We start from the raw sequence: 15,097 nt of genomic DNA on the forward strand, positions 1-15,097 counted from the left end.
CATTTGGTGGAGGCTCGGTCATGGCTTGGGGAGGTATATCTTCCGACTTCCACACAGAATTACTCTTTATCGAAAATGGGTCCCTAACTGGACAAAGGTACATTACGGAGATTCCGGAACAACATGTTATGCTTAATATGGCAGGGCTTGGAGAAAACGCCGTTTTTATGCAGGACAACGTGCGACCGCACGTTGCCAGGGTCAGTATGTAATACTTAAACGAAGTTGGAATTACGAGGGTACCCTGGCCAGCTAGGTCTCCGGACCCATCGAACATCTCTGGGACGATTTAAAAAAAGGAATTCAAACCCATACACCTCCTAACAACGCACAGGAGCTTAAGGATCTGTTAGCGAGAGAGTGGAATAACATACCACAACATGTAATCCGGAGAAAAATTGAGAGTATGCCCGGTCGTCTGCAAGAGGTTATTAGAGCAAGATGAGGCAATACATGATATTGGTCATTGAAATTTCACTGATTTTTTACCACGTTCTGTATTTTCCATTTTTTTTTCGTATGTCTGTTTTATCAACAATTTGATTTGTTTTCTGTTTTTTTCAATAAAAACAATAAAAAACCATTTTCTTTCTTTCAAAACAAACATTGATGACAAATAAAAAATACATTAGCCAAAAAAAAAAGGTTATTACTGCACCAGAGGCAAAAATATTTAAGAAACTTGAAATTTTCAAGATGACCCGGATTTTATGATCGCGAGTGTATAAACAAAATGTACTTTTCTAAAGCTTTATCTTTTTATATTTGAAGCATACAGCATCTACATTATAAAAACATGCCAACACTGCTATACCGAAATTTTTTGTTCCATGTTTGACATTTGCGGCTATAATCAGCTTGTACTTTCGGTAAACTCAACCCAAAAAAGGAGATATCTTTGAATTGTCTAACCAGAGGAATTACGCTTCTAAATATTCTTCTCTATACTATGTCATCGTACTCTATATGTACAGCAAATACTAGAAAAATACCAGGCTGGTTTCAGAGGTGGAAAATGGACAATTAATCAAATTGCAACCCTGAGACAAATGTTTAGAAAAACACTGGAATAGGGCATATATACTGCGATAATGGATAATTTAATAAAACTAACTCTTGAAAAAGTTGAAAGTAGAGTACGAATTCAGGGAGAACTGTTTAAACATTTTAAAACAAATAACAGGTTTCGCCAAAGAGACCCCGTAAGGTATATTGTTCAATTTGGCTCTGGAAACAGTATGAACTGAAGTAAACATCAACAAAACGAAGTATATGAAAATAAGCACGCAACCACAAATCCTACGATCACTTGTTATAGAAAACGACGTCATCGAAGCAGTGAACGAATTTATATACCTGAGGGCGCTCATTAACACTGAACATAATAACAGCGCAGAATTTGCACGGCCAACAGTTGCTATTTTGGGCTTAATCTCCTTCTTAAATCCTCAATTATATCGAGAAATACTAAAGTAAAACTCTACAAAACAATAATACGCCCAGTCCTAACATATGGTTCAGAGACCTGGACTCTAACAAAAAGTAATGAAAACATGTTGGATGTTTCGAAAGAAAAGTACTACGGTGAATCTATGGAGCAGTGAATGACATGGAGTGTGGAGAAGACGATCAGAAAACTTCGAACTTTATAGAATATAACAGAAACCAGATATCATAAAATATGATATCTGGTTAAAATTTAAATTAAATTAAAAATAAATAGTTTCAGAACAATGTCATGAAATATATTAAGATAAGACGTCTGAGGTGGGTAGAGCATGTAATGAGGATGGAACAAAATGACTCAGCTAAAAAAACCCTCGTTGATAGGTCCGATTTGTGAGAAAAGAGGAAGACCCAAAACAAGTTCCCTTGATAACATCTATGAAGACTGAAAAATGTGGAATGCGTGCTTAGCAGAGGAAGGCGATGGATAGGGACGACTGCAGAGAAAATTTTGAGGACGCTGGCATCCGCACAGGTTTGTAAACATAGTATGATGATGATGGACAATAAAAGACAACCTCTGTGCTTTATGTGACTCTTTTCAAAATCTAGAGCTACATATCGACGGCAAGAAACCGTTTAACAGCAAAGCACCTTGAAAAGCTTTTATTTTTAGAGAACGCTACTACAACGGACTTCTTTTATTAACCAGTACACCTTCTAACTAAATGCCAGTTTGTTTTTTTTTATTTTACCATTTTGTATTGCTTGATATACTATTAAAAAAACGGCGCATGGCTCATGGGGAGTACCGACAGAAGTGACTACTTCGTATAGCGCATTATTACTATTTTTTCTCGTTTCCATATTTTTAGAGTAAAAAAATGAATAAAGATTAATCAATATTTTATTTATCAACATTATGTACACTTTTATAAACAAATTTATAAAATCCTTTTTACAGACCTTAAATTAACACATTAAACATAAAATAAATAAATGTAACACTAAGTCACTATAACTACATAATATTCACTATACAAAGTCTATTATCTGTCCGTTTTTAAACGACTCTTTATCACGAAATCGTTTGTCCTTGAAAATGCGCCAAAATCATCATTAAGGAGTTACTTTTTAAATATTCCTTAATTACGTTATTGCTGGTTACAAGTTTTGTAGAAAGCGCTCTGAGACTATTGTGTATGTACATTCGATATCTATATACAGTGCGATTTCTTAATTGAGAATACAGTACGTGGATTGCAAACATTTCCCTTCCTGTGGCTATACACATGTTCCACAAGGTCTATTCTCGCCGAGGACCTGAAAACAAAAAACGAGTGTCACTTTTTATCAAAATATCACAATATGTTCCAAATGTCAAAGCTTTATGTGAAAACCCAAGTTTTAATTCAAAAGCAAAGTAAAACTAAAAACATTTGTTAGTTTCATACAACACGAAAAAGCAGTCAGTAATAGCACTCAATCAAATTTTTTAATTGTAGACATGAGTGGATAAAGATGACACGTTACATTTAAAAAAAAAATACTTTAAAAGCCCCCTCTTAGGGGAAAAGCAGAAAAAAAAAATCGATTTACCAAGAATCTGTCACAGAAAAAAATATTTCAAATACAAAGTGTAGCTGAGATAATTTTGAACAAAAATGTTTATTAACATTTTTTGTGTGGAATGAACCGTTCTGTATTTGGCCGTAAATAAAGTCAGTTTTTATAAAGGTGTTAAATAAATAATCCGTGTGGAGTTGTTTGTCTCACATCGGACGTGTCCCTAGGGGGTGGATTGGGGAACGTCCTAATCGGTCCAAAACAGACTAAGGTATGGCAACCTTAACAGAAGAGTCCCTTGCCCTCAAGGTTGGGGGTTATGCTTAGGGCTAACAACTCTATCCCTTAAAAAAACATTGTTACGAGATCCACAGCTAAAGAAACCGGACGGAACTTACGATGACCAATGCAATAAAATAAGGACAACGATTTAAAAATATACACTTGGAACGTACATACAAGGCAGATACAAGATATTGAAGAACAAAGCGGCTTTCGTACAGGGAGATCCTGCCTTGATAATATATTTATCCTACGACAAATAATTGAAAAGCGTGTCGAAAGAAGTAGAGAGACCCATTTGGTATTTATAGACCTTGAGAAAGCATATGATAGTGTCCCGTTAAAGAAAATGTTTGAGGTCCTCAAAAGGTCCGGATTGGATTCAACGTATATCCGAGCGATATATAAATTGTACGAAAATGGAGTTAGTTGTGTAAAAATTGGAACCAGAACCTCAAATGAATTTAAAGTCACTAAAGGCCTAAAGCAAGGATGCTGTTTGTCACCGACACTCTTTAAAATATACGTCCAAGAAGCATTGAGGAATTGGAGAAATAAATGTAGATTTATGGGCATAGAAGTGGGACAAGAAACTCTGTATACATTGTTGTTTGCAGATGATCAGGTGGTGGTTGCAACCGATGAGGAAGATATAAATTATATGAATCGAAAATTATTTGAGGAATATGCCAAATGGGGGCTTACTGTAAACATAAGCAAAACAGAATATTTAAAAATTGGAGGAAATACCACAGATCTGAGGCTTGAAAACGCAGACATCAAAGGCTGCAACCAGTATAAATATCTAGGAAGCATCATATCAGCAGATGGCAGAGTTAAGATAGATGTACAAAACTGAATAACCCAAGGTAAAAAATGCATCCGAATACTGAATTCATTATCTGATTATCTTAAAAGGTCATGTCGAGTATCGAGAATGGAAAGAATCAGGAATGAGGAAATACGAAACCGTACAGGAATTAGTGATACTCTTTCAGATAGAATGCAAGCAAGGCAATTACAATGGTATGGTCACGTGATGAGAATGGAGGAGGAGCGGTGGCCAAAGAAAGCCTTAATGTATGGTCCGCCAGAAAGAAGGAAAAGGGAAGACCACCAAATTCCTGGAGAAGAGAAATTACAAAAACAATGCAATCTACAGGCTTAGAAGAGGGAGATTGGAGAGATAGGAAAAGATGGAGGCTGAAATGCGGGAAGCGGCAATCGCCGTAGGACCCCCGTTATATGATGATGATATGACGTACATACAAAAAGAGACAATGTGATATTTATTATAGCTGTCACAAGACCAATCATGAATTCGGGAGCGCATTCATTGTTAACAAAAAAGTAAAACATCTTATCATGGACTTCAAATCAATAAGCCCACGAATATCTTATCTAAGAGTAAGGGGTAAGTTTTTTAAATCAGTTTAATAAATGTACACGCCCCAACCGAAGACAAAGAGGAGGATGTCAAAGATCAACTCTATGACGAAGTAGAGACCATCTACGACAGATGTCCCAGAATTGGCGACCTTAGTGCAAAAATAGGGAAAGAACATAATATATAGTCCATACATCGGAAAATGCAGTACTCATAATATCACCAACGACAATGGAAATAGAATAATAGCATTTGCCATCCAAGGGTATGGTCGTTGGAAGTACCTACTTCTCCCACAAGAATATTCATAAAGTAACATGACTTCGCCTGATGGAATAACAAAAAATAAAATAGATCACATCCTAATAGAAACCAGGCACTTCTCTAATCTAATGGATGTAACGGGTTTGGAACGAGAGAGGCACTGTTTGGAATGAACGTACTTGAAGCAATTCAAAAAATAAAGACAGGAAAAGCAGTTGGACCAAATGGTATTCCTGGGAAAGTGTGGAAAGCATTAGAAGAGATAGGGACAGATTAGTTAACAGGTCAATTTAATAGAGTTATGGAAGTTGGACAAATTCCAGATGAATGTAGAAGCAGTGTATTAGTACCTATCTACAAAAACAAGGGAGATGTACAACAATGTACAAACTACAGGCTCATAAAACTACTTAGTCACACCATGAAAATATGAAAGAGAGAAAGATCCGATAATCAGTTTGGCTTTATGCAAGGCAGATCAACTACAGACGCAATTTTCATTATAAGGCAGTTGATGGAAAAATACAGGAACAAAGAAACAAACGCTCATATAGTATTCATTGATCTTGAGAAAGCATATGATTGAGTTCCTCGGGAGAATCTATGGTGGGCACTCAATAAAAAGGAGTCCTCGGTGAATATGTAAAAATTGTGAGAGACATGCATGAGGGAGTAACAACTAGTGATAAGACAGGTGTGGAAGAGACTGATAAATTTCATGTGAAAGTAGGATTGCACCAAGTCTCGGTGATTAGTCATTAGTTATTCTCATTAGTGCTGGATCAAATAACAGCGAAACTACAGGGTAATATTCCGTGGTGCTTAGTGTATGTTGATGATGTAGTTTTAGTAGGAAATAGTGAAAGCTACTTAGAACAGAAACTGGAAGAGTGCAGACGACCTCTTGAGGAAAAAGGTTTAAAACTTAAAGATGGAGTTAGTACAAATAGAATGATATATTTAGATGGTGAAATGATTGCGAAAAGTATCTAGGATCGTTGTTACAGAGTAATGGGGGAATAGATGGAGATGCATGCATTAGAATTAGGGTTGGATGGATGAAGTGGAAAGTGAGTGTTGTGTGACAGAAAAATTTCAATGAAGCTGAAGAAAAAATTCTATAAAACAGTGATCAGACCAGCTATGATGTACAGAACTGAATGTTGGGCAGTGAAAAAAAAAGAGGAACAACGAATGCATGTGGCAAAAATGAGAATGCTTAGATGGATGAGTGGAATGACAAAAAAGGATGAAATTAGGAATGAGTATATTAGGGGACTTTATTATTACAAACACATTTTTTATGTTACCAAACAGACGACTGTATACATGGCGATCGCCCGCAGATACATCGGAGAAAGTAGTCAGGAATCAGATAGACTACATTATGATCAATGGAAGATACCGTAATGCTGTTAAAGCCGTGAAAGCATATCCTGGATCAGACGTGGCCTCAGATCACAATCCACTTATAGCCAAAATTACACTCACCCTTAAAAATATTAAAAGACATCAAAGAATCCCTACAATAGACACAAGAAAACTTAAAGAACCTAAAGTAAAAGAATGCCTCCAACATGAACTGCATGTGAACTGCAACAAATTGAACACAAACACCAACGATATTGACGAGTACTGGAATCGACTAAAAGATTGTCTACTGGAACCCTGTAAAGAAATATTAAAGACTTCCTCAAGGAGAAAAGAGGAATGGATGAATGACGAGATACTCAATATGATGGAACAACGGAGACAATTTAAAAACAAGGATAACAATAAATACAGAGAGATAAACCACGAGATTAGAAAGACGATAAAGCAGGCAAAAGAAAAATACTTTGAAGAGCAATGCAAAGAGATCGAAGACCTTCAAAATAAATATGATCTGTTTAACCTACACAAGAAAGTCAAAGAACTGGCAGGACTAAGAAAACAAAATCCCACTTGTGCAATTCTGGATAGACACGGTACTGCTATAACACATACGGACGAGAAAATACAAAGATGGGCAGAATATATCGATGAATTGTTCGATGATGAAAGAGGAGATCTGGAGCACATAGAACTTACGTCAGAAGAAATAGGTCCATATATTACAAAAGAAGAAATATTGCACGCATTAAAAACAATGAAGAGCGGGAAAAGCCCTGGACCTGCCCTGATATGCTTCCTATAGAAATCCTAAAAATTCTAGATGAGAAGCACATTGATGTTTTAGTGACACTTTTGAACCAAATTTATAGTTCAGGCGTATTACCCAAAGAGTGGTTGACATCTATTTTTATTTGTCTCCCTAAAAAGAAAAACGCAAGAGAATGCAGCGATTACCGCACCATTAGCTTAATGTCTCATACGCTAAAGTTACTACTTAAAGTCATCCATAACCGAATATATCACAAACTGGACATAGACGTTAATAATACACAATTTGGTTTCCGCAAAGGCCTAGGAACACGTGAAGCTCTTTTTTCACTTAATATACTAATACAAAGATGCCTGGACGTCAATCAAGATATATACGTATGTTTTATTGACTATAATAAAGCATTCGATAAAGTACGACATGAACATTTAATGAATGTCCTGAAATCAAAGAAGATTGACTACAACGACCTCAGGATCATATCAAATTTATACTATAAACAGCGAGCAAAAGTACGTGTTAACGAACAGCTGTCAGAAGAAATTGAAATTAGATGTGGAGTAAGACAGGGATGCGTATTGTCGCCAATTCTTTTCAACGCCTACTCCGAAGAGGTCCTGAAAAAAGCTTAAGGGTGAAACAGCTGGAATAAAGGTAAATGGAGTTCCCATTAACAACATTAGATATGTGGACGACACTGTGATTTTAGCCGAAAACATTGAAGATCTTCAGAGACTGGTGACCAGAATAGCAGAGTATGGAAAAGAGTATGGTCTAACAATGAATGTCAAGAAGACGAAATTTATGAGAATATCGAAAACTCAAAGAAATAACGAGAGTCTTCTAATAAACGAAACCAACGTCGAACAAGTGGACAAATATGCATACCTGGGAACAATGATTAACTCCACAAATGATTACAATCAGGAGATAAAAATAAGAATAGAAAAGGCTAGAGCAAATTTTAACAAAATGAGAAGAGTTCTATGTACCAGGGATTTAAAACTGGAACTAAGAGTTAGGTTGGCGAGGTGCTATGTTTTTTCGACCTTATTTTATGGAATGGAATCTTGGACCTTGAATGCTACATCAACGAAAAAACTGGAATCATTTGAGCTGTGGGTGTACAGAATAATTCTGAAAATATCATGGACAGAACAAGTCACAAACAAAGAGGTTCTGAGAAGGATGAACAAAGAAATGGAAATTTTAAATTCAATAAAAACAAAAAAATTGGAATATCTCGGACATATTACACGTGGAGAGAAATACACCTTGCTCCAACTGATCATGCAGGGAAAGATCCAAGGAAAGAGAAGCATAGGGAGGCGTAGAATGTCATGGCTGCGCAACCTGAGAGAGTGGTACGAATGTACATCAAATGAACTTTTCAGAGCAGCCTTTTCAAAAGTCCGAATAGCTATGATTATTGCCGACCTCCGCCGCGGAGATGGCACTTGAAGAAGAAGATATTAGGGGAAGTCTAGGGGTGGCACCAATTGTTGCTAAGATGAGAGAGCATAGGTTAAAATGGTTTGGTCATGTTCAATGTAGAGACGTTAATCACCAAATACGAAGAATTGCTAATCTGCGGGTTCCTGAAAGTAGTAGAAGAGGACGACCAAAAAAGACCTGCGGGTAGACGCTTAGGCAGGACATGTTGGTAAAGGGTATTAATGATAATATGAACCAGATAGACACTTATGGAGAAATTCAATTAGGGAAGCCGACCCCGCATAAGGATAAAGACAAAGATAATGATGATCAGAATTTTTTACCAACCAACAAAGACAAAATTTGTTTAATTTGTTGATGTTTTGACGTATGGTACAAATTATGTCTAGAATTTTATGTCAAATTTAAAAATGCAATAATATACAGGGTGTTCCATTTAAAATACCAAAGTTTTTGTTCATTTCCGGTATAACCAGAAGTGGCATGTCTGTTAAAATATTTTCTTTAAGCTTGTCATAACTGGTAATCTCCATAAACCAATTTTCATCAATAGAGTTTCCGATATATAGATGATGTAAACTCGTCGTGAAACACCCCGTATATTTTCTAAACTGTTAGTAACGAAAAGCAAAAAAGGACAACATACCGTGCACATTATCTAGAACAATTTAAGTAATTACCCGGCGGGTTGTCAGAGAGAAGAGGTTCAACTCCTTGGTACCAATCGTAATTCGAATTACTCTTGTTGCTCTTATTTAATTGCCTCTGAACCATGTTTCTGAGATCTTCCAACAGCTCGTTTTTCTTTTCGTCTGACAAGCCACTGCCGCTTCCCGTGTAGTGATGTGTGTCTGACGAGGTAGGAGCTTTTTGACCTTCGTTGATTCGTTGGAACTTTTCGGATATCACGTTTGAAGAGCTAAAACAAATACAAGACGACATATTTTATTTTGTATCACTCATAAATTATAATTTTATATTGTTCTGAAGCTAGTTTCTTGTGGATATTTATTTTTGTTGGGAATTAACTTAAATTTCAGTTGAAAATATAACAAAATAAATTATTTTGTAGTAATTAAACGATTTCTGAAGTGGAAATCGAAAAGTCAAAATAAACGTATTACAAACTAAAATTGTGGTAAATTCCCAACAAGAATAGTAAATTTTATAGTTTTATCTTGTAACAAATAAATATTTTTGTCGACAATTGTTTTAAAAAACTTATTTTCTATCAGTTTTCTCAATTAAGATGATATACAGTCCATCCGCTGGATCTTTGCACAAGTATGACATTATTCACGAATTATTTTCATATTACATCTCTCTCCTGTTCTTTCGAGCTACATCACACAACGTTTTCGGACTAAAAAATCCATCATCAGTGTATTACCAGGTGTACATGAGTCATGCCACTACATATTTGGGTAAAAACGTGGGAGTCCAACGTGGCATCACGCCTTTCTTGTCAGTACTTAGATTAGAGTGGTACAATGCAGTCGTACGAGAAAGAGCAGTAAAAGCTTGAAAAATATTGGTAACAAATTCTGGCAGATGAAGAATCGGATGAGCTGGCGACACGTATTTTTTGGACGAGTACCAACCAACTGATTCTAGTGAGAGTGAAAATGAATCGAGTACTCTGGAACAGATGGCCGGAAATGCCAAACCGTTGGGACAAGATGACTATCGGCGTCCACCAGTCAACAGTGAAAATTTACAGAAATTTACATTTGGGGACTATAATTCTGCAGGTTTTCACACACAATTATACGAAAACTTCTACAACAAATCGCTCTTTCAATTCTACGAATATTTTGTAGACGATGGTCTTTTATCCATGATGGTAAATATTTAATTTATTTTGTTCAACTAATTTTGTTTTTTTTTTTGGTCACAGACCAAGTATGAGTTCTAGACCATCTGGTTGTGCTCAAAATGTCACCGTGTATTTTAGCGCGCCCGACCTAGCGCGTGAGTCAACGTCGGCATCAAGTGTATTAATAAGGGCGATTAACAATTGAGATATATTAACGCGCGGGCGAAGTGAGTGCGTTAATGTTCGAGATTGTTAATCGCCATTTTAATTCACGAGTTCGTTACAAAACTTTTCCGTCGACCATACTTTTCAGAAATAAAAATATCTTAGTTTAAATTTTTATTTACTTAACGATAAATAATGACATACAATGACAGACAGTACTTACAGCGGCTACTTCATTTTAAATAATTTGTTAGTGGGAATATAAATAGGTATGTTTGGTTGCCTACACCACAGGTAACTGCCAATCACAGAGCATTAAATGTGGTTAAATTAATTTATGCAAGCAATGTATGTTGTGTTGCCTATAATAAAAACGTTCATTAATAGAAAATCATTCATTAATAGGGGTCATTAATCAATGATTTTGAGGGTGTTAAAATTGATCATAAATGGATGGTCGACGGAAAAAGTTTTTAACAGATACCCTGCATGGCAACGTAAGACACCCAATGGGTGTTGCTGCTAACCCTGAGACAACGTCTCTGTAAGGTCTCTAGATGGCAACTCTAGACCACAAGCAAGAGGTTTTGAACCTAGGAAAGCTAATACCTTATATGGAGAAAATATGAATGACTTTCTTTAAAAAAAAGAATCAGATTACAAGTACCTTGCAACAAAAGTAAGATCGATTAAAGTTTTTTTTCATATATTATATTTAGGTATTTTTTTACGGTTGCACTAATGATAGAAACAAAGTCGCTTATAATATTTAAATGTAATTCAACGATTTTTACAACTATTAAAGTTTAAGTATTCATACCACATGTTGTTTAGATTAACAGTCAAAATTTTAACCTCTTTTATTCATTAAATTAAAGTGGGAATACTTGCTTTCCGGTTTTCACTGATGATGGTCTGACAACACCAAAAACGTTCTGAAGAAAATTGTAATGCTTTTGGATATTTTCATTATTTTAGTAATTTTATAAATATGTATACCAATTACACCAGAAGTGCATACTTCATTGTAAGTTTCTTTATTACCATTAAAAATTACTGAAATAACCGTAACAGTTTCTTAAGTATAAGGCACATCACATATTCCTTACCTTGGGAATTTATTGTTCGAGGGTCTTCTGGGAAGATATATGGGACTTCGAATGTCTCGGTATTGTCCGCATCTTGGCGATTTCATGTCAGGGGTAGATCTACTAAAATCTGCACTTGATCTGGAAGTGGAATATCGCTGCGAAGAATCTCTCCTACTTTTTTCACTCTTGTTCCACAGACTACTTTGATCATCTAGTCTCCTATTGATTCCGTATTTTGGATCATCTAAAAATATATTTTTAATAATAGACAGAATAGGTATGATCATCAATACATTTAGAAATAGTGTTATTAGCTCCAAAGTTAGGATAAACCTTTAGTTGGCATAACAAGAAGGAATATGTTGACAACAAACTATCATTGATAGGTTGATAAAACTGTCATCTCTCAAATTTTCTTGTTTATGTACTAGTAAGAATGATCCAAAAACTCAGATCCCAGATATCTGGAGCAACGCGGCCTCGTTCATTTTGTATACTTCGAACACTCTCCATCATGTGGCAGTTTCGAAAGAAATGGAACATGATTTTTACAGTCTGCAAAAGGAAATTTGGCGCTTCATAAGAGGTCAAAGAACGGAGGTAGAGGAACTAATAGAACCAAAACACATAGAAAAGGATACGTGGATTGGCTACCTAAAAAAGCCCTAAAAAAGAACAAACGGAGGAAACAAACCAAAACCAAAGGGAACAAACTAATAAATCGGAGGATAAGTTTAGCAGATGAACAACAGGGTTTTCGTAGTAGAAGATCGTGTACAGATGCAATATTCATTATAAAGCAAATTACTAGAGTATAATAAACCAGCATTTCTGTGTCCGATTGACCTAAATAAAGCGTTTGACAGAGTAAGACTCAAAGATGTAATCCATCTTCTGTATAATAGAGAAGTTCCCCTAAATATTATAAAAACTATCGAAAACATTTACCAAAGCCCCATGCTCTTCAATTTAATCATGGATGAAATCATCAAAAGCATTGACAAAGGAAGAGAATACAGAATGGGAAACAAAGAAATAAAAATACTCTGTTACGCAGACGACGCAATATTGATAGCCCAAGATGAAGATAGTCAAAATGCATGGTTACAACACATTACCCAGCTACGGAAAGCTCGAAACGGAAGTGGAAGATTAAGGGAATAGAGCAAACAGAGCCGCAGGCTGCCTGAATGAAACAATATGGAGAATAAAAATATCGGGAAAGAAACGAAAGGCAGAATTTTCAAAACAGTCATCAGACCAATAATGACATACGCGGCAGAAACAAGAGCTGACACAGAGAGGACAAAAAGGATGTTAGAAACAGCAGAGATGAAAACACTTAAAAAAATTTATGGTAAGATACTATGGGACAGAGCTAGAAGTACAAGTATACGACGTAGATGCAAAGTGAAGAACATCAAGAACTGGGTGGAAATAGAAGAGTAGAATGGAACGATCATATAAGCCGAATAACAACAAATAGAGTAGTAAAGACGGCAAGATATGGTTCCCAATAGGAAGACGATCAGTAGGAAGACCAGGAAAACTTACTAGAGGCACATTGAAGATAAAAAAGAAGAAGAAGAACAATTGAAGATGCTCACCACCAATGGAGAAGATCCAGAAACATTTGAATTTCAGTCGACAGAAGAAGCATTAATGAAAAAAATCGATGAAACATCTAAAAAAACCGATGAGAATTTCGAAAATGTTTCCAGCACATTCGACCAAACTTGTATATAAAAATAAAATTTCGATCAGTCCCTATGCGTAGGGAATAAAGACCAAGAGTATAGAGGAATCTGACTTTTAACTTGTTGAGCTGAGTGTTCTCCTGTTCCTCTCTGGAATGTACCCAAAGTATATCCTGATCTGAAGTACAGAAAATAAAGCTTCTTGTATAGAAAACAAATATTCGGTACACAAGGTGAAACACATTATAGCATATTAATAAAAATACTTACTTGGTTGGTTGCTAAAGAAAGGATTCACATTTCCCTCGACCACCAAATGATCAAAAGCATCTTCGCTGGTCTTGAAAGGTTTATGACTGCTAACGGGTAAACCGTTCGACGATCTTTTATAGCCATTACTCCTAATTTTATCTTTCGTACACTCTCGAGGCTCCCTTGATTTGTTCAAGATTTCATCGACGGTATAACCGGTAGATGAAGAACTTTGAGAAGTTTGTTTATTAGGACCTAAATTGTCTGTTGGGGTGTTTTGATAGGGGCTAGTATATGGTGGATATTGTCTACCCGAATTATCCAATCGGCTACTTTGAGATCTCTGGCTTTCTGAACTCTGATATGAAGCGTGTTGTCGATAAGAATTTTCTTGTCTGGTACTTTGCGATCTTTGGCTGTCAGAACTCTGATATGAAGGGTGTTGTCGATCAGAATTGCCTTGTCTACTGCTTTGAGGCCTCTGGCTTCCAGAACTACCAGAACTAGAAGAATATTGTCTACTTGAACTGTTTGATTTTGAACCGTGGCTGCTAAAACTACCAGAAGTGGAAACATACTGTCTACCTGTATTGTCTCGTTTATATATTTGAGAGTTCTGGATATTAACAGGAGTAGCACTTGTATATTGCCTATTGGAACTGTCTGATCCAGTGCTTTGAGAACTTTGATTTCCCGAATTGTTTGAGTTCCCAGAATGCGATCTACTGGGATTGTCTCTTGCATGTCGTTGAGAATTCTGAATATCAGAGCCGCCAGTACCCATTTCGTATCGTCTACTTGAACTGTCGTGTATATATCTTTGAGAGTTTTGACTAACAGAACTGCCAGCACTCGTAGTATATTGTCGACTTGAACTGTCTGCTTCTATACTTTGTGGACTCGGAGTTGTAGTATATTGTCTACCTGAGCTATCGCGTCGTATCTTGACTTTTAAATCACTCGAACTATTTGGTCTGTCCTCGTCGATACGAGGGATTTTTTCAGGGATTTTGACGTAATCTGAGTCTTCATCTGGGCTCTTTCTCTTCGATTTTCGAGGCCTAAAATCGTGATGATATCGACTTGTACCACCGGTGCGTTCTATTGAAGGTTCTCTTTTCGTCGCTGCTCTTTTCCTTGATTTAACGGTGTCATATAAATTAGACCTAGCCTAAAAATTAAAATAAAATGTTTGGTTACGAAATTTCTTTTAAAAATGTTACAATTACATACTATATCAAATTGGTACAAATTATTCTTCACAGAGATCTAATGTGTAAATCTATAGTATCTTACTGTATCAATTTTGGTTAACCTTTATTTAGGAAGAGAGAAAGTAACAGAGAGGGAGGAGAGAGGAGAAAGAGTGGCGACAGATTGATGAGAAAGAGAGAGAGGAGCAGATAGGAGAGATAGAGAGAGAAGAGGAGAGAGAGGAGGAGGAGAGAGAGAGAGAAACTAATTAACCACTGCCACGTAGCCATTCCTTAACTTAACCCTGGAGAATAGGACAGTAATGTCCACTCTGGGTAA

At 36.2% G+C, this 15,097-nt stretch overlaps 1 protein-coding gene across 4 annotated transcripts in view; it reads right to left on the reverse strand.

Moving 5' to 3' along the window:
* Positions 1-2,335: 2,335 nt before the first annotated feature.
* Positions 2,336-15,097, reverse strand: part of LOC140450419 (uncharacterized) — a 127,115-nt gene continuing 114,353 nt past the window's right edge. For 3 of the 4 annotated variants that reach the window (XM_072544054.1, XM_072544052.1, XM_072544055.1), the window contains exons 11-14: positions 13,583-14,735; positions 11,634-11,859; positions 9,190-9,462; positions 2,336-2,769 (exon numbers count right to left, since the gene is read on the reverse strand). In XM_072544054.1, coding sequence (XP_072400155.1) covers positions 9,198-9,462; positions 11,634-11,859; positions 13,583-14,735 — 1,644 coding nt within the window. In that variant the 3' untranslated portion in view covers positions 2,336-2,769; positions 9,190-9,197. The remainder of the gene's footprint in view (positions 2,770-9,189; positions 9,463-11,633; positions 11,860-13,582; positions 14,736-15,097) is intronic. The other variant, XM_072544053.1, reaches the window with a different exon arrangement.

The sequence above is a fragment of the Diabrotica undecimpunctata genome, chromosome 9 (genome assembly GCF_040954645.1).
Source record: "Diabrotica undecimpunctata isolate CICGRU chromosome 9, icDiaUnde3, whole genome shotgun sequence".
In the NCBI taxonomy this organism is placed as follows: domain Eukaryota; kingdom Metazoa; phylum Arthropoda; class Insecta; order Coleoptera; family Chrysomelidae; genus Diabrotica; species Diabrotica undecimpunctata.